Source organism: Somniosus microcephalus, chromosome 10 (genome assembly GCF_052327205.1).
Source record: "Somniosus microcephalus isolate GS21.2 chromosome 10, FLI_Smic_1.0, whole genome shotgun sequence".
In the NCBI taxonomy this organism is placed as follows: Eukaryota; Metazoa; Chordata; class Chondrichthyes; order Squaliformes; family Somniosidae; genus Somniosus; species Somniosus microcephalus.
The window spans coordinates 115,490,074-115,511,066 of NC_140996.1; the positions used below are offsets into that span (position 1 = coordinate 115,490,074).

The following is a 20,993-nucleotide window of genomic DNA, read 5'->3' on the forward strand; positions in this document are numbered from 1 at the left end:
TTGAAGGTTGGGTTTTAGCATGTGAATTTGGTCCAAATTGTTGATTACTATAATTTGAACTTGCCTGGAGGTGCTAAAACAGACACCTGCAGGTTTAGCACTCAAGCACTGATTAGATGCAGTTTTCGTGAAGCAGTATGCATGGACTCCACTCACTCACGTCCACTGAAGGTGTAGAGTGTGCTGGCTGGCACACAGCAGCATGTTTCAGGATGACTCAGGGACCGAGTGAGAAGGCGCACAGGTTCTCAGACATGGCATTGGAGGTCCTGGTGGAGGAGATATAGAGGAGAGGGGATTCCCTGTACTTGCAGGGGGGAAGGAGACCATCTTGCCCTCCTGTTCCTTTCTCCTGCAGCAGCTGATGCTGCTCTGGCTAGCCTCATGTCCTCCTCCCATTCCTCCTGCAGACCAAGGGGGACCCCTAGCAAGATGCCAATGACCAAGCACTCCCTTTCTCCTGGTGACTCAAAAAGGTGTCAATAATGTAGGGTAGCACAGCACGCACTCTTTTTAACTGACGCCCTCAGAGAATTTCCGGAATAAGTGTTGATAGAGTTCTATATATATATGGTTCTCTGTAAACTTTCATGCCAATAAAGCATTTGAATTGGAATTGGAGTGTTGGTGAAGTCTTGACAAAGTGTCCCAGAAAGTCTCTTGATGTGCTTCAAAAGTCCTCATCAAACCTCCAGCAGCAAGTGAACAGTGCATGAAATCCTCTGCAACGACTTCTTTACTCCCAATCAGCTGGTTGCTGTTAGGAGAGAGCATTAGGTCAAGCGCTATCCACCAAAATGCTGTGCAGCCTCCTTAATGAGCGCTAACACCCAATTTAAGTGACAATCAGCCCCTTAATGATCCTCCGGGCAGCCGTTCCTAGCGTGCGCGTCAACTCCTTTACCAATATGACATCTTTTGCTAAACATGGGCTAAAACGGGTTTCAGTTAAAGATGCCATCCTGGCCACCTTTGAGGCTCTTTAGCACCTAAAGTGTCTAGGAAAATTGCCCCCCTGACTTTATGCGCTAGTATAAAATGGTGCTAGCGAGTTGGCAGCAAATATTACATCTCTCCCAATTTTTATTTCCATTGAAGTCAAGAAAGATACTGGTAGGAATGCGAAATATCTACCCTTGCTTTATCTAATGTTAGTTGTATCTCATTTCATGTCCTTTATTTTCTATTGAGATGTTTAAATGTATGTTTTAACAGTTTTTGGAAACAATAAAATCAACTCACTTCTAACTTTCAGGGCAACATAAGTATCTATGCGCTGGAAGGAATGACTGCATCATTGACAAAATTCGGAGGAAGAACTGTCCAGCCTGCCGTCTCAGAAAGTGCTATCAAGCTGGAATGGTGTTGGGAGGTAAGAGAAAAAAGTTCTTCGATTTAAGTCAAAACAGGTAAATCTGATCTAATATATTCTGCATCCTAGCAAGATTGTATTGAACACTTTGATGTATACATGTAAAGTTATAAGCGAATGCATATTATTTTATGGAACTAAAAAATATATTCCTTGCCCAGTGAACCTGTAATTCGTGCAAGTGGAAACTGAAATTAATAGTAAGTGTGGTATTTCACTGAATAGTTTAACCTTTTCTGCTAATGTTCTCCAGTGTGCCATGCCATCTATATAACACATTTTGAGTAGGATTATATATACCATATGAATATGTTAAATATATTTACAAACACAAAGTGTGGCAATTTTTTTTTATAATAGTGCAAACTAATCACATTCCTACATTTCACTCTCCCTATCTCCAAGTACCAGTGGTGTGCCATTACTGGGGAGTGTGCAGGGCTAGAGGAAAATGAAGGTATGCCACCCTTCGAGTTTTCAATATTTTCTTTTACAATTCCGTTTTTAATGAATAAAAATACAAAAAAACACAGTATGGATAGCAGGGTTTCCAAATGGTTCTTTGCCATTTCACCATCTTAAAATTCTAAGGGAAACTCTATTAGACATCCATGGAATTCTGAAATAGATTTTTAAAAAATAAATTCCTTGTGATCATTGGGAATGGCCGTTTAACTACCAACAAACTGTATGGCCACTTCCCAGCCTGCACTCTGATATGAAAATAGATCTGGGTGAAAATTGCAATTTTCATATTCATCCAGCAGTACTCAGAATCATATCAGACCACTTAAGAGATACTGTAATTTCTACACCATTTTCCACAAGGTGGTTCTTAGCTCACTAATAATGAACTGGACTCATGATTTGCAAGTGGCGAGCATTGAAAGCAAATCTAGCTAAATTGGACCACCTGGGTTGGAATGGACTGCCTTTTAAATAAATGAATTGTATGTGTGCAGTGGCACAATTTGTCTGTGTATTCTTTTTGTACATATATGCAATACCACTTTGGAAATCATGGCAGTTGTTTATGCTCCTCCCTTTTGCATGAACTGATGATACCAGTGACTGGAAGAGAGTGGTTGCGAGTAAATAGGTAGGTACTTTATAAAAACCCAAAGATCTATGCATTTCCCCTGATGTTTAGTAGCTGTGCATTTGTCTAAATGGGGGTCTTTGTCTGAGTTAACTGGCTATCTGGTGAAGTACGAATCCAATTTGTCAGATTGGCTCATTGCAGTTTTTGTCTGTTCTCCTTATGCTTTGTTTACATTTCATCTACTGGAGCAGTACTGACAGTATTTCATAGTGGTGCTGGAGGGCAGCTGTAGTCATGTTGCCCACCGGCATCATTGTAATCTTGAGGGATGTGCATGTGTAGACACTTTCTACCAATTGAGTAAAGTTGACAGAACAATCAATGCTTTCCAATTGATAGAAATGAAAAGACAGCCTGTTACCAAACAGATTTTTAAAAAAGTAAACATAAATGATCAGCTCCTGATGACCCAATGAGTAAAGGCACCACCCAAAGTTGCACTAAGCCATGCAGGTTGCAAGTTCAATTCCTGACCTGTGCTGAATTTTTATAATAGTCGTGGCTGGGGGTCTAAAAGTTAAGATACCTGGTTGCTGCAGGAAGGATCTTCACTCATACCCTTCCCAGGGCTTGCACCCATTCTCCCACCTTTGCCAACACAATGCCTTCAATGTCCAATACCTATCTCTTGTGTTTCTCAGAACTAAGCTCTTTGATGTTGTGCAGCTTGGATTGAGACTGTCAGCACACACTGTACTCTCAAACCTGAACAGCTGAGAGAGCAGAGAGAGACTTTATCCCCTTTCTCAGGGTTAAAGAACTAAACTCAAACTTGGATTGCAGAAGATGAACACAATGTGCCTCGAACACACAGCACTGTGTACCGTATGTTAATGTTTAACAGCGCATTATTTTCTAAGCTATTCATTTTCAATTAACAGAACACGACCATCTTTACTAAGAGAAAGACCAGCAAAGGGTCTCGTAAACTGCTTGGGCAGAAAAAGGTTATTTCCTTTAGACAGAAGAACTTAATGTAGACATACTAGATTCTACTTCATAAATACTATTAGGGCAGGTGCTAACTATAGTACCAACACAATTGGGTCATATAGTTTGCCACATGTTTGTCATCCAAATCAAATGCAAACATTTTAGCATAATGCAGCTTTAGGAACTACAACTATTTTTCTCAGCAGTTCCACAGCAGAATGGCTTTACCCAGCACTAGTATAGTTGGAGTGCCTACCTTTCCCTATATTATATTTTCATTTTTATGCATACATTATATTAGATCTCAAGCTTTATTTCTTCATTTAACTCATCTATACTTTTCAACCTTGATGGTGCATTGCACAATGGACCTTGATCTTTCACCTATGCTACTGATAATGGATTGGTCTTCTGGAAGGATGAGATCAAATAGGCCTTGGGTATTCTTCATCCAAAACCTATTTTGTAATCTTCTGCAGGTATAAGGTCTTTGTGGAACTGTTACCTCTCAATAAACATAATCAATTTTTATTTATTGAAAGCTCTTGTTTCATAGGGTTGATTTGATCAAATCAAGCTCCTGGCATAGAGCCTTGCACCCCAAGAGCAAATATTGGGAGATCAGAGCCATAGTCCCCATGATTTCTGGAAAATCATGGGAAACACCCCTGCAATTTCCTGTTATGTGCTCCCAGTGACCAAGGTTCCATGTTGATGTTCATAAAATTGACTCCGAAGTCTAAGTTGTCAAAATTGAGGTATCATTTTATCAATCACATACAATACACACCCGTGAGAATACAACTTTTTTTGAAGGGAGATCATAGCAATTTCATCAAAATATCTTATCTGATAGGTCATGTATTATAATCATTCTGATGCAGAAAATTAATAACGATGGCATGAATGAGCTGGCCTGCAGCTTTTTATTATGTGCAGGGGAAGAGGAGGTGTTTTGTGTACATACCTCTTGACTAGGCAATTAGAGACCTAACCCATGAAAATCAACAGCAAATAATTAGGATGAAGAACACTTGTTTTTCACTACAGACATCCCGCCAAGTCTGTCTTGAGCCTAAATTTTCAAAGCACTGTAAATCATAACTTTAACTCACGTTGTTAACCCACAGCTACTGTCAGAAGTATGGAATTCCACTATTATACCAATTTAATGTTTAATACTGCACTTCTGAGCACTGATTTTGAGAGGTTCTAGGATGCCAACAGCACCTCACTGAGGTGAGAGCAGGTCAGGACTGCCTACTGATAGCCATGGTGTGGAGATGCCAGAGTTGGACTGGGGTGGACAAATGTAAGAAGTCACACAACACCAGGTTATAGTCCAACAGCTTTAAGCTGTTGGACTATAACCTGGTGTTGTGTGACTTCTTACATTTATACTGATAGCCAGTGCACTACATTTTGCGCTGAAGAAGAATGGTCGGCAAGGTGCGGCTGTGCTGGTGGCCAGTGCCAGCCTCGTTGTAATCTGTAAATTTTATCCATGAAGTCCCATGCCAAATTTCACTTTCTTGGGGCATGCTCTGCCCCAGCTCTCAGCTCACCCAGACAAAATGGGGGCATGATTGGTTTGATTGGCCTGGCCTGCAGAAGCAAAGTTGTTTCTTTTATCAGCAAGCACTAATGTTTAGTTGCATTTTGCTCCTTGTATTAGCTTCTACTGTTGTGGGCACTGCCATTTCTGCATAACAACTTTTTTTCCCAAAAAATCTTATCCCCAAATGGTTGGCATTCCTTCAGGAGTTCCCCTCGCGCTGCATGATTTAAATGAGGAAAATTAGTCCATTTTATACATCTTGACATCACTTGTTAGACACATCAAAGGAGACCTGTCTTTGCCACCTCTGCTTTACTGGATAGGCTGTCATAGAGCTATAGCATCTGCTCCAGGCTGACTTGCAGGAAACTTCTGCAACAAGGACAGCTCTTCCTGTTCTTCAAAGCCACTACAGGAGACATCCGCCAGGTTGGTCATAGATGCCTCAAGCTAATGGAAGATGATGCTATGTTTGAAAGGAGTATCAACAACAACTTGCATTTATATAGTGCCTTAAATGTAGTAAAACATCCCAAAGTGTTTCACAGGTGTGTAATCAGACAAAAATTAACACCTCACCAAAGAAGGCGAGATTAGGAAAGGTAAGAAAAATCTTGGTCAAAGACGTAGGTTTTAAGGAGCGTCTTAAACGAGAAGAAAGAGGTGGAGAGGCGGAGAGGTTTAGGGAGGGAATTCCAGGGCATAAACAGCTGAAGGCACAGCCGCCAATGTTAGGGTAATGAAAATTGGGGATGTATCATCTTCATCACATTCTCTATGGAATAGAGCCACCAGCTAGATAGGGCACAGAACTATCACTGGCGGGCAGGGTTACCAAGAGTCCTGAGCATAGTAAATAACACCCATGTGAACCTGAGGGCTCTTCACATCAACCCCATTACTAAGTAAACATAAATGGCCTCCATTCAATTAGGGCTCCTTTGCCTGCACTCCCGATCCTCGGGGGCCCAGCTGGGCCCCAGATTGCGCTGCACAAGGCCCCTCCCCTTTAAGAAGGGGAGGAAGGCCTGCAATACCGCAGCGCGACGTGCCGCAGCGTGTGGTGCTGCGGCACGTTGTGCCACGATATTCACTCGCAGCGCCCCAAGAGGGATGCGGGGCGCCTCCAGTAGTGCCGCACTTCCCTTTGGGGCACAACCACTCAATTTCCGGTGGGCGGGCGCGAATGTTTTCGGGGCGCTACTTTTAGTGCCCTGGCGAGGCTGGCACCCTAGGACTATCCTTGGTAGTAATGGCTGATGACCCTATTGAGAAAACCCTAAACAGCAACATAATATAATTACAATGAAGCTCAAGCCTCAACCAGTGCACACCGTTTTGGATGCTAATGCAAAGATTCCACAGCCAGATAGGGTGCCCCTCTGTAGCCCAGCACAGGTGTCCAAATTACTCAAGGCTTGCAATAGAAAGAGATAAATAGAAGGAACACAACATATTCACGGTCTTAAATTGTCTGCATTTTGAAACAAAAATACCTTTTAGCAGAACAAGGAAGAACCCCAAGGTGCAACAGAAGCAGAGGAAGAGGAGGAGGAACTGGAGGAAGCAGAGATGTAGTCAGCAAGATTGGTTCATCCAGTGTTCCCTCCTCAAGCTGATCTAAGTGCCCAGGGTAGTTAGGATCTGTGATGGTGATTGCACCAGGTGAAGTGTGTGACGTGGCATGTTGTGAATTGCTTGGTTCTTGGCTGCCGCTGCATCAACTTGGGAAGGCCCTAAGTGAAGAGAAAAGGAAGATGAGTTACAACGATTCAGGAACATGTTTGAAAAGAGATGAGATGATAATATATTGTGTGTCATGCTGCTGTTGTGCAATGTATGGCATAAGTGCCAGGCAATGACTATCTCCAACAAGCGAGAGTCTAATCACCGCCCCTTGACATTCAACGGCATTACCATCCCCGAATCCCCCACCATCAACATCCTGGGGGTCACCATTGACCAGAAACTCAACTGGACCAGCCACATAAATACTGTGGCAACAAGAGCAGGTCAGAGGCTGGGTATTCTGCGGCGAGTGTCTCACCTCCTGACTCCCCAAAGCCTTTCCACCATCTACAAGGCACAGGTAAGGAGTGTGATGGAATTTTCTCCACTTGCCTGGATGAGTGCAGCTCCAACAACACTCAAGAATCTCGACACCATCCAGGACAAAGCAGCCCGCTTGATTGGCGCCCCATCCATCGCCTTAAACATTCACTCCCTTCACCACCGGCGTACCGTGGCTGCAGTGTGTACCATCTACAAGATGCACTGCAGCAACTCACCAAGGCTTCTTCAGCAGCACCTCGCAAACCCACGACCTCTACCACCTAGAAGGACAAGGGCAGTAGGCGCATGAAACACCACCACCTCCAAGTTTCCCTCCAAGTCACACACCATCCTGACTTAGAAGTATATTGCCATTCCTTCATCGTCGCAGTGTCAAAATCCTGGAACTCCCTCCCTAAGAGCACTGTGGGAGTACCTTCACCATATGGACTGCAGAGGTTCAAGAAGGTGGCGTAGTGTATGTACCCGTCTACCTTTAAGGGAACGATTGAGTGTAACCGTTCACCTTTAAGAGAACTACTTTAGGTGTGGCACTATTTGATTGGCTTCTGTATACGGTAATACCGACAGTGACCACACCAGTATATAAGTGATGTTACAGGATAACGAGGGCAGATTCGCCCTGACCTCTGAATAGTAAAGACCTGTTTGTTTGTACTTCAAAAGTCTGTGTATTTATTTACTGTACAACCCACAGACTTTACAGTGGCGACGAGTCCGATCGTACCCTGCGGCAAGATTACCAAAGAAAGAAGAGCGTCGAAGAGAGGCAACCGCCCTCGTCGTGCTGCTGGAAGAAAACACGAGGCTGCAGCAGGAGAAAGGTGGAAGACTTTAGCAACAAAAGCTTCCAGCAACAACAGGCACTGACTACCCTTCTACCACGGTACGGAGTGAGCCGATCAGCAGGGAACAAGGCGGCCGAAGAGACTGTGAGTAGGGGAAGGTGTAGAAGTATCCAGAGGATAAGGGCAGAGCACTCGACCTCGGTCGAGGGGGAGCTGTACCGGCCAAAAGTCGGGTCCAACGGCGTCGGGTGACAGCCGGACCGCGATCGGCGGGAAAAATCCGGGCAGCGACCGCAGCCACGAAGCGCTGAGCCTGCGAGTAGGCTGAACTGTTCTCCACCTACGGAGTACCCAGAGCCGGTAGAACCGAACGTGCGGGAGAGGGAGAGACAGAGCCGAACACGGGGAGAGAGAGACTGCGTGAGAGCCAGTCCAGCGGCTGAACTGTCCTCCGTTAACGGGGTGTACCCAGCGCCGGTAGAGCCGTGCGGGCGGGAGGAAAAGACAGAGCCGAGTAAGGGGAGCTGTGCGAGAGCCAGCCCAGCGGCTGAACCTGTCCGCTGTGGGGAAAGCGTACCCCTTACACCAGGGAGAAACGCGGAAAGCCGCCATTAGGCGGAGAAGACGACAGAGGCGGGAAACCGCCATTGAAGTGGGCGGGGAGAGAAAGGAAGAGCGGGAAACCGCCATTTTCGCGGGAAAAGAACCGCCATCTTAACTGCCATTGAAGTGGGCAGGGAGAGAGAGAGAGAGAGAGAGAGAAGGGAAGAGCGGGAAACCGCCATTTTCGCAGGAAAACCGCCATTTTAGAAAAAAAAAGATAATAAATAATACTTAAAGAAATACTGTGCTGCTTCAAAGAAAGAAAGATGCCTAAGCGAGGGAATATTAACGATTTTAATTCTGAAATAGAAGACTGGGCCACGTATGCGGAACGCATAGAGATCTATTGCGAAGCCAACAAAATAGAGGAAGACGACAAGGCGATAACATTGCTAAACTCGATGGGGGCAAAAACATATGGGCTCTTGAAGCATCTAATAGCACCAGCTAAACCAGCGGATCAGACCTTCGAAGAAATTGTGGCTGTGCTGAAGGACCACTTGAACCCCACACCGTTGATGCTGGCTGAGCGATTCAAATTCTACGCAAGAATGCAGAGGAAAGACGAAAGCAATGCGGAATACTTGGTCGAACTGCGTAGGCTAGCGAAATACTGCCAGTTCGGAGGGAATCTGACAGAGGCACTGCGGGACAAGTTCGTATGCGGATTGTCCAAAGAAGGAACGCAGAAGCGACTACTGGAAGAAAACGACCTCACACTGGACCGGGCTGTCCTCATAGCTGCATCACACGAAGCCGCAGCGAAAGGAACGGCCGAAATGCAGCTTAAGGCGGCGGCACTCGGGGTGGACCAAATTACTTCGAGCACAACAAAATGCTACCGTTGTGGGAAGACCACGCACGACCAGAATCACTGCTGGTTTAAGAACCAAGAGTGTCGGAAATGTGGCAAACTGGGTCACATCGCGAAGGTATGCAGGTCCGGGAAAAAGACCAACAATTAACGGAAGCCACCACAAGAAAAGTACAACAAGGTACACAAGGTGGCTGAAAAGAGTTCAGACGAACAGAATTCAGACTCAGACCCAAACAACCAGGAGTTGGGTAGTCTGAAGATCCACAATGTGGGGAAAGAAACTGATCTACAAACGATTTGGGTCGTACTAAAAATAGCTGGAGTCCAAGTACAAATGGAGATGGACACTGGATCAGCTCTATCAGTCATCAACCGAAGGGACTACCACCGGCTGTTCTCTCACATACCTTTGAGAAATACCAAGTTCGTATTACAGACATACACGGGGCATAATGTATACCCCATGGGGAAAATAAGAGTCAAGGTGAGAGATAGAGGGAAAGAACACCCAAGAATGAATTTGTACGTATTACCTGAGGGAGGACCACCACTTCTAGGACGGGAGTGGATTAAGAAAATAGACATGGAATGGCACTACCTAAAAGCCATAATGAAGGAGGATTCGGTGCAAGCTATCAGCTCAGATTCTGAGATGGATGACGATAAGACCAATTCAAATATGCATGACAAGGCTAAAGGGGACTTGCCGACGATGGGGAAGGAAACAAAGACATGCAGAAAGACTTATGTCACCAAGAAGAATAAAGTTACAGAGCAGAACTCCAGGTTGACAGAGAATTCTGAGCCTGTTCAAGCTAAGGATTCATCCACGACGGAAGAACACCGAGCTCGGACTCAAACTTATGTCAAAGTACGACAACAATTAGAACAGTGGAGTGACCGCCTCGTACAAGAGATGAAAAATATGGAAAAGTTCTGGGACACTGAATGGGAGAACCTGGAAAGACAACAGAGACAGCTAGCTCGAGAAAAGAGCGACCATAGAGCCATCGTGGCCAAGTACCGATCACATCTCCCTGAAACTGTTCAGGAACTAGACTATTTACAGAACGACCTAAAGGAAGAGGAATCTTCAGGAAGCCAGGATTTTATCCCAGTTCATCTCTACGACTCGTTGCAAGCAGAGTGTAACAAGTTGAAGGAACAGTATGAACGGGCCCAGACTACAATCCTGGAAGGGGTTAACTCGGCAACCTCCGAAAAGCTAGTTTTAGTGAAAGCATATGAACAACTAAAGTTTGAACATGAGCGAGAATTACAAAGGCTGCAGGAAATGTTTGACGAGCTCCAGGCCAAGACAGACTCATCGGTAGAGATTCCATCCGTAGATGGAAAATTAGAGGTGGAAGACATAGCAGAACGTGAAATTCAAGATGTCCAAGAACTCGTTAAATTATTGAAGGAAACCCAAGACAAATATGAGGCGGCAATGGCAGAGGTCCAACAACTTGAAGAACATATTCAACTAGGAATCCGGGCAGTGGAAGGAAAGGCCAATGGAAGGAACACAGAGACTGTAGGAATGGCCCCTGATCAGGAGTTAGAGAACACCAAGGCGCAATTTCTTCGAGCGCTTAAAACCAAAGGACCGGAGGAAAGGAAGGTGAAAACATTGGAGGGAAAGGTGGATGAAATGGAGAAGGCGCTAATCCACAGTGTCCCCGTAGAAGAGTTAACGGCCAGCCAACTCTTATACACGCTGAGGGACAAGACTCCAAAATGGGAACACGAGTTTCAGGTTTCAAAGGGAAAGAATTCGGAGCTTCCAAAAGTCACGGAGAGAGCTGAGGGGGCAACACAGCTTGCACATGGATGTCAAAAGTATGCTGAATTACGTCAAGGGGAACAGAAGAATGCGGAAACAGCTACTTCAGTAGAAGGATTAAATAGCCTGATAACGGAATCCCCGATGGAAGGGAAGGTATTGAACTCACAAATGAGGCCAGGCGTGAAGGAATGGCAGACATCCCAGGAAGAGCGGGATGAATATGAATGCTTGAAGAAGTCTTTTCAAGAAAGATGGTCAGAGAAGGAACCACCGTCGGCTAACGTCCAGTTGGATAAGAAGGAAGTAGAAGGGCCCCTCACTGGCCTAACTCAGGACGACCCCGAATACTATCATGACCTATTGAGTGACACTGAATATTACGAGGATCTGGTCTGCCCAGTTTGTGATTGAAAACTCCCAAAGTACAGAAATCCGCATGAAGCACTTAAGGTCTAATGAACATAGAGAGTTGGTGGCGCTACAGATGGCCGCAGAGAAAGGAGCTCCGAGAGTTTCAAAAAGGCAGAAAAGAAAAAGAAGAAGCAGGAGATAATAACTGTCTAAAATACTATCATCTCAGGCGGGACACCATGAAAGGAGCTAAATTAGTTGAAAACCCAAAAATTATCAAGACAGCCAGTTGGTTGTAAAAGTCCGCACTGCTGGTTCAACAGGACGGAAGGTCAAGCTGTTACGTTAAGAAAAAGGCTATGGAGGAGTCACGCTAGCCATGTGAACCGGCTACACCAAAGAGATGCTGTTCGGAATGAGTCAAGATCAGAGACTGAATCTATGAACTGTTTCCGCAGAGACTGAACCTGTGAACTGTTCCCACCGAAAGTATATCTGTAAACTGTTTTATATGACGTTGACTCCACCGGAATTATCTCTGTAAATTGTTTGTTCTCCACCGAGAGTATATCTGTAAATTGTTATGTGAAGTTGAAGATATGTATGTTTAACGGGGACCCTGTAAGTAATAAGCTAAAAAGGGAGGATTGTAGTGTATGTACCCGTCTACCTTTAAGGGAACGATTGAGTGTAACCGTTCACCTTTAAGAGAACTACTTTAGGTGTGGCACTATTTGATTGGCTTCTGTATACGGTAATACCGACAGTGACCACACCAGTATATAAGTGATGTTACAGGATAACTAGGGCAGATTCGCCCTGACCTCTGAATAGTAAAGACCTGTTTGTTTGTACTTCAAAAGTCTGTGTATTTATTTACTGCACAACCCACAGACTTTACAGGTGGCTCACCACCACCTTCTCAAGGGCAACTAGGGATGGGCAATAAATGCTGGCCTTGCCAGCAATGCCTACATCCCATGAACGAATATTTTTTTTAAAATCCTCGGAGTTGCTTCCTCTCCGCTGGCACGTAAATGGTGTTTCCGCCACACTTCTGGTGAAGTGACACTGATGGAGTGGGAGCAACTCTGAGGCATTTCCCAGCCTATGTCTCTATTACTGAGTAAGGGTGACAGTGAGGACAAAAAGGATACTTGCTGGATAATGACAATACACCACCAACTCTCTCTTCTCAACTCTACAGGCCACGAAAACTTAGGGCTGTTTCCACAAAATTTGTCCTTAACCTGAAAAAGCAAAAAAGAATTACACCAGTAATTGGGTAACGAATAGGTTTTACACTAGTGCAGCAAAAGTAAATCCTGAGCCATTTGTTTCTTCTATGTGTCTCACAATATTAACATTGGTAACAGGTCTTTTCATTGTTGGATCAGCCAAGATTAGGCTAGCAATGTTGTTGACATTTTATATTGATGTTAGGTATACGTGAGACATGTTTTGTTCAGTGGTTCTAAGATGCAAAGGAGCTTAACGACCCCGCTTTAAACATGAACCATAGTTAGGGCAGCATGTACCTGCTCACTGTACTAAATTACATTTCAGACTCCTGCTGTGACTAAAAAATGAAATTATCTGCCAAGAAAAAGAAATCAAGTTGTCTGTAAACAAGGACATAGGAGGTGATTGTGTTGTGTGACATAGCTGTCTACTTCTCATGTATTGATTGTATTTAAAGAGACAGCATGCCATTGTTGAACATTTGACTTACAATGTAATTAAAGCCCTATAAAAAATAAAGTTATATAACATAGTGGTGCGTGTTCATTAAAATACTTTAAACTGTACGATGTCTAATAAAATAAACACAGGATAGCTTATTAAAAATTGTTCCCTCAAAAGTATTAAAATTAGTTTGAAATTGATATCCCATTAGAGTCTATAAAACATATTCATTTAATGTCAATTCCCAAGGTAACGGCAACTTTATAAATGAAAAAAGGAATCTAGAAATGTCATATGGTCAGCAGAACAAATGATTGCCTACTCCAAGAGTTAAAACCTATTGTTCAAATATTTACCAGTCTGAATCTTACATTTCAAACTGCATTGCTGAAGTAATAAAACTCCCCTCTAGCCAAGTTAAATTTTCCACCTAATTGAACCTATATTCATAAATTTAACATATATGCCTGGAATTTCCGTGGAGTTCTTTCAATTTCCCACCATTACTTTGGCGGAAGATCAACCACAACAACTTGCATGTATAGCACCTTTTCTAACGTAGGAAATTGTCCCAAGGCGCTTCACACAAATGTGCTCAGACAAAAATCGACACCGAATCGAAGAAGGAGATATTAGGATATTAGGACAGGTGACTAAAAGAGGTAGATTTTAAGGAGGAGAGAGAGGCAGAGAGGTGGGAGTTTAGGGAGGAAATTCCAGTGCTAGGGCCTAGCTACTGAAAGCACGGCTGCCAACGGTGGGGCAAAGGAAGTCGGCAATGCACAAGAAGCAAATTTGCAGGAACGCAGAGTTCTTGGAGGATTCTAGAGCTGGAGGAGGTCACAGAGATAGGGAAGGGCAAGGACTTGGATAGATTTGAACACGAGGATGAAAAATGTTAAAATCTTGGCTTTGGTGAACAGGGAGCCAGTGCAGGTCAGTGAGCACAGGGGTGATGGGTGACTGGGACTTTGTGTGGGTTAGGATATGCACAGTAGAGTTTTGGGTGAGCTCAAGTTTACGGAGGGTGGAAGATGGGAGGCCAGCAGGAGAGCGTTGGAGTAGTTGGGCTGGATTTTGTCAGTGGGAAGCTTTTGGAGGCGGGACTGCTGCTTGCCAGCTTTCAATCCCGCCTCCATCAGCTTCTGGCCAACCAACGGGATCTTCCCCTGATTGACCTTGTTAAGCCTGCCCAGCGGGCTCAGCAGGCCAATTAGGGGGAAGTCACTGACAGAGCACAGCAATGCCTGACGTGCCATCTGTCAAGATTTTTGAAAGAAGAAATGGTCAGCGTTTGAAAGCTCTGTGAAGCTGTCAAACACTGACATTCTGTGCCGTTTGATGAGTCCTTGTGTTCAGGACTCATCAAACCTTTCAACCTTGCAGAAATCACCTGGCTGTTGGTTCGGAAGATCCAACAGCCAGTCTGTGAAATCTACAATGGAGATGTCGGGACTCCGGCTCCACAGCGGCTGGAGGCTGTAGGCAGAAACAAAGGTAAGTGAATATTTTCTAACACTTTACACTCACCTTACATACTTACCACTCCACACTTGCACCCATCACTCACCTCTACATTGCACTTTCAGACCCCTCCGACCCCCGCAGACCTCCTACTCATCTCCTACACCCTGGCGGAGTTCCCCAAGGTCAGGAAGCCTGCACTTCGGATGGAAAAATGGGGCTAATTCTATTTTCTGCCTGTTAACTACCTGTTAACAGGCAGTTAATAGGATTTAATACCTTTTCCGCCTTGAGGAGACGGGACCTGGGCAGGATGGCTTTCCACCTCCTGGCAAGAGGGCCGGAGGCGGGTTGGGGATGGGCTTGCCACCCGCCCCCAAATTCTGCAACTTTACCGGCAGTCCCGCCTCCATACCCGCCTCCTCGGGGCTGACAAAATCCAGCCCCCCCCCGCCACCCCCCCCCCCCCCGAGTCTAGATGTTATAAAAGCATTGATGAGGGTTTTAGCAGCAGAGGGACTGAGGCCGGGTGGAGATGGAACATTTTACAGAGGTGGAAATAGACAGTCTTTATGATGGAAATGATCACTAAATTAGTCCACTGAAAGAAAGGAAGGAAATTGAAATGGATAATAAAATTGAAAGTGTATTTCAAGATTTTTTCATTTTAATTATATACCCATGTCAGCCTTTACTCAGTGGTAGCAGTGTTGCCTCTGAGTCAGAAGGTCATGGGTTGAAAACCCCACTCCAGAGACTTGAACACATAATACAGATGGTCACTGCAATGCAGCGCTGAGGGAGCGCTGCTCTGCCAGAGATGCTGTCTTTCAGATGAGATGTTAAACTGTGGCTCTGTCTGCTCTCAGGTGATGTAAAATATCCTTTAGCACTATTTTAAGAAGAGTAGAGGAGTTCTCCTGATGTCCTGGCCAACATTTATCCCTAAACCAACATCACTAGAAGCAGATTATCTGGTCATTTATCTCATTGCTGTTTGTGGCAGTTGGCTGCTTCGCTTCCCTGTACTACAACAGTGACGATACTTCAAAAAGTATTTCATTGGCTGTAAAACGCTTTGGGATCTCCTGAGGTTATTAAAGGCACTATATAAAAGCTGTTTCTTTCTTTCTATTATTTGTGGAGTTAGCTTAGTTTTCTTAAAATGTTGTTTTATCTCTGAAATTTTTTAAACCTATTTGTATTACTTCCCAGAAGTCTTTCTGCAATGTTTTCCTCTCAACATCTATAATCATTTTGATTCAAGCTTCTAACGGTGAGCTATTCAGAAAGTTATAAAATGTCACAAATTGTCATTTTAGAGAACAATAATTTGCAACAGATTTAACTTGCCATAAATCCCAAGGACGGCAATAAAAATACATCTAAATGTCATAGGCCTCATTTTTTCCCCATTTTTCCATAAAACTTCCTAGGCCACCAGAATTTAGATGTGCTATTTCCAATTTTCAATGATGACTACAATGCACAAATCACTCTGAGCATTCCCAGCCATAAAGCACCTACTATGAAAGGTGTCACAACAGCATATGAATTTTAAAAACCTATTTTTTTTTGCAAACAACCTTTTTTGCAGAATTCAGCAGAAGATTTTGTAGTGCATTTACAAAGTACAAAACAATTGCACGAATGGCATTTAAAAAAATTGTCTAAACTAATCACAAAGTACATTGATCATAAATAAATCTCCAATTACAGCTATAACTAAATTACACAGTGTGGAAAAGCAGCTTTCTGTAAAAGAAAGTCGATATAAATAAATGAGATTTTTGACAAATTGTTTCTCTTGCCTAAGAAAAGATTGGTTAGGTGCTGTGGTTGTTTATTACTTTTAGCACCGGTGTTTGGTTTGTTAAAAGTTTTCCTTCTGGGATTATCAGCAATATTATTTAACTCTTAGGCTGCCAAGAGGTTCAGCGAAACTCCTTTCACCCTGGTCTAATTGCTTTTGTTTATTTTGAACTCATATACTATGATGTTCAAAAATATTATTACAGCACTAAAACTACTCAAACATAAATAGCATTATTTCTGTAAAATTAACTCCAGACAACTAAAATAAACATCTAATGCAAGATTATGTAGAAATTAAAAAGATGAACATTTTCCTGTCCCTTTGTTTTTTCTTTACTCTTTTCCCCTCTTCTCTATCTATCTACTTTGCTTTTAATCTTAACTTTAATTGTATTCTCTTTCTTACACTCCATTCCACCTATTCTAACCATCCTAAATTTTCTGACAATAAACTATTTCCCTTATATATTTTCAGCTATTTCCCTGTCCCTAGCATCTATTTTCAATATGGGGGCAACTTTAAAGTAATTGCTATTTGATTGGCTAAAAAATGGCTCCGAAGATTTTTCTTTTCAGCTAACCAAATGGCATAGTCATGAGGATTGACATAGTCATGTCTTAAGTATGGCAAGTTGGACATGCATTTCAGCCTCAAAATTAGGCAGTGATCTGTTCTTGGCACTCAAAGCGTTAGTTTTGAATAAGGATTTTTCATAGGTTTACCTTCCTTTTCAGTAATATGTTGCATGTTGCAAAAACTATCACCAGTCAAAGTCAGGAGTTGTGGTACATATTAATACTATTTAAGGACTGTTTGGTGACTGGTCTATTGTGCAACTCAGTGCATGCACACAATAAAAATGAAATCAGGACAATTGTTTGTCAGGGCCCCAAATTTCCTGCGTCATTGTGTTGGGCAATCGGCATGATCTGGGTTGGCGGGGCAACCAGATACACTGGGTACCTGTCCCTTTTTACATCCATCAAAAATTCTGTCGGAAGTAGGAACGGGCATATATTACACCTACCCACATATCGGTGGGGGATTTAACGCTTCATGCAAATGAGGTAAATTTGACATTTGGCATACTTCCCATCAGTTGCTCCCTATCCACATTGGGGGTGAGAGTTAAATTTTAAATTGCCAGTTTCCCCTATACCACCAATCCTTGAGCAATCAATTGCATTAGGGGAACCAGTATAGTAGAAAGCAGGGCACTTTTCAAAAGCTTTTTAAATGTTCCCCAGGACCATCAGTACCCACTTGCACTGAGACAAGGTACCACAGCAATTAACCTCCTTCTACCTGAGATGGACACCCCACTGCTGCCTTAAATGATCCCAGTGCCAGCCTGACTTATTTAAATTTCCTGACCTTGGGACAGGGACAGGGATCAGGCGCACAACAATAGGGCGGGTGGAAGTCCTGCCTGTTAAGTCTGTGTGTTCTAGTTATTGTTAATAAGAATCACTGCACACAGACCACAAGAGTAAATTCAACAGGTCTTTACTAGTCGGAGGTCAGGCTGAACTGCCCAATAAATCATTACACAGCACTTATATACCGGTGTGGTCACCACCGGTATTACAGTATACAGCAGCCAAGATAAAGTAGTGCATCTCTTAAAATAGTTCTCTTCAAGGTGGAACGGTTACATACACCACAATCCTCCCTTTTTAGCTTAACAGTATATATTCCCCATTAAACATAACATAATAACATATATACACAACTTCATGTAAAAACAGTTCACAGATTCAGTCTCTGAGGAGGCCTCCTGATCCGAGACGGATAACGCCTTTCAGGGGTCTCTGGTTCTCGTTGCTGGGGTGACTCATCTAGTTGATCCCCTATGGATAGGACATCATCATCAGGTATATTCACTTCTGAGGTAGATGCTTCAGGTTCACTAACTTCCTCCATGGTTGCCTCTGTCGTAACCATGGGCTCGACCCTTGTTCTCGATCCCACCAGTTGGTCAGCATGACGTCGCATTACATTTTCACCAACATCTACCGTGTACATCAGGGGTCCTTGTCTGGCCCGAATTGTTCCAGATTGCCATTTCTCGTTTTTTATAGTCCCTGGCTAACACCGGTTGTCCTATTTCAAAACTCCGAGTGGGCTTGTTATTGATATGCTGGAACTGTTTGTTTTCGACTTCCCTCCGCACATTTGGTTTTAACAAGTCCAACCTGGACCGCAACCTCCTGTTATAGAACATCATGGCAGGACTTTGGTTTGTCGTTGCATGGGTGGCGTTTCGATATGCCAGTAGGAAATTGTCCACCTTGTGTTGCAGTGGAATCTGATCTTCGCTCATGGTCTTTATTGCCTTTTTGAACGTCTGTACAAACCTCTTGGCCAGCCCATTCGTAGCTGGATGATATGGGGCAGAGGTATAATGTTTCACCCCATTCTTCTTCAGGAATTTCTGGAATTCCTCTGACACGAACTGTGGTCCGTTGTCTGAACATATTTGCTCTGGCAATCCATTTCTTGCAAATATCGTTCTTAGCACCACGATCGTCTTCTCCGAGGTAGTGGTAGTCATTTTAATCACTTCTGGCCATTTAGAATGTGCGTCCACCGCAATTAAAAACATGGAATCCATGAATGGACCAGCAAAGTCAATATGTACATGTTGCCATGGGGTTGAAGGCCATTCCCATGGATGCAGCGGTGCAATTGGAGGTGCATTTTGGACTTTTTGGCACCCTGAGCAGCTTTTCGTCAGATCCTCTATCTGTTGGTCGATACCCGGCCACCACACATAAGCCCTAGCAAGGCTTTTCATCTTGACTCCCCCCAGATGACCTTCATGCAGTTCTTTTAGAACTCTCTCTCTTAACTTAGGAGGGATAATCACCCTTGTTCCATACATCAATGTTCCCTGACAGATGGACAGCTGTTCTCGTCTTGCTGAGAATGCCGGTAACAGTGGATCACCATGGGCTGGCCATCCCTTTACTGTCAATTCGTAGACCCGGGACAGTGTCGGGTCATTCCTAGTCTCCCTTTCAATATTTGCATTGGTGACAGGTAAACATTCGATGATGGTCGAGTGAAATAACTCCACCGGGTCAACCGTCGGTGCCTCCTCCTCAGTAGGTAGTGGCAGGCGCGACAGCCCATCAGCATTACCATGCTGCTTTGTACCTTTGAATTCTATCTGATATTGATGTGCCCCTAGGAAAAGGGACCATCTCTGGAGCCTCTGTGCTGTCATCACCGAAACACCCTTCTTAGGGTTAAAAATGGATACCAACGGCTGGTGGTCTGTCAGCAGTGTAAACTTCTGGCCCTGCAGGTAATGATTAAACTTCTTTACTCCCCACACAAGGCTGAGAGCCTCCCTATCTATCTGAGCATAGTTGCGCTCAGCGGAGGTCAATGATCTGGATGCAAATGCGACTGGCCTTTCCAAGCCATTTGGCAACTTGTGTGAGAGTACTGCTCCAATACCATAAGGAGAAGCATCACAAGCTAAACGAATAGGTAGCGTTGGGTTGAAGTGAGCCAACACTTCCTCTGAGGTGATCAATGCCTTGCTTATTCATGACCGTCAACGCCGATCCGGTGTCCAATTCCATCTTCACTTGGACTCCTGCTATCTGAAGTGTGACCCAGATAGTTTGTAGGTCAGCTTCCTTACTCACATTGTGAATTCTCAGACTACCCAGTTCCTTGCTGTTGGAGTCTGAATCCGAACTCTGTTCATCCGAACTCTTCTCAGCCACCTTATGTACCTTTCTGCACTTTTCCTGCGGTGACTTTTTGTTGCTGGTCTTCTTTCCTGACCGGCATACTTTAGCTATGTGACCAAGCTTGCCACATTTTCTACATTCCTGATTTTTAAACCAGCATTGGTTCTGATCGTGTGTTGTCTTTCCACAACGATAACATTTCGCTGTACCCAAAGCCATTTGATCTACGCTGAGTACCGCTGCCTTCAGCTGCATTTCCACAGTGCCTCTCGCTGCGGCTTCGTGCGATGCTGCAATAGTGACAGCCTTATCAAGTGTAAGATCATTCTCTTCAAGCAGCCGCTTTTGTGTTCCTTCTTTCGACAATCCACACACGAATTTGTCTCTCAGTGCCTCTGTCAGTCTTTCCCCAAACTGACAGTATTTCGCTAGCTTACGCAGTTCAATTAAATACTCCGCGTTGCTTTCCTCTTTCAGTTGCGTTCTCGCATAAAATTTAAATCGTTCCGCTAACATCAGCGGTGTGGGGTTCAAATGATTTCTCAGGACAGCAACAATATTAGCGAAAGCCTGATCCGCCGGTTTAGCTGGTGATAGAAGATGCTTCAATAGCCCGTATGTCTTCGCACCCATTGAGTTTAGTAAGGTTAGTGCTTTATCTTCATCTGATATTTTATTTGCCTTACAATAAATCTCTATGCATTCTACATACATGGCCCAATCTTCAACATCGGGATCAAAATCGTTGATGTTACCACGCTTAGGCATCCTCGCAATCTTCTTGAGAAACAAAGAATTTTTTTTTTTTTTTTTCAAAATGGCGGTTTCCCGCGCTTGTCTTCTTCCCCCGCCTACGAAAATGGCAGCTTCCCGCGTTTGCCTTTCTCCCCCGCTGGCTGAAATGGCGATTGCCATATTGCTGCATTCGCCCTCC

General features: G+C 44.0%; 1 protein-coding gene across 2 annotated transcripts in view; it reads left to right on the top strand.

Annotated features, from left to right (window-relative positions):
- The window catches only part of LOC147111638 (progesterone receptor-like), a 539,157-nt gene that overhangs the window by 309,188 nt on the left and 208,976 nt on the right, over window positions 1-20,993 (top strand). For both annotated transcript variants that reach the window (XM_085998728.1, XM_085998729.1), the window contains one exon: window positions 1,256-1,372. In XM_085998728.1, the coding sequence (XP_085854854.1) occupies window positions 1,256-1,372 (117 nt within the window). The remainder of the gene's footprint in view (window positions 1-1,255; window positions 1,373-20,993) is intronic.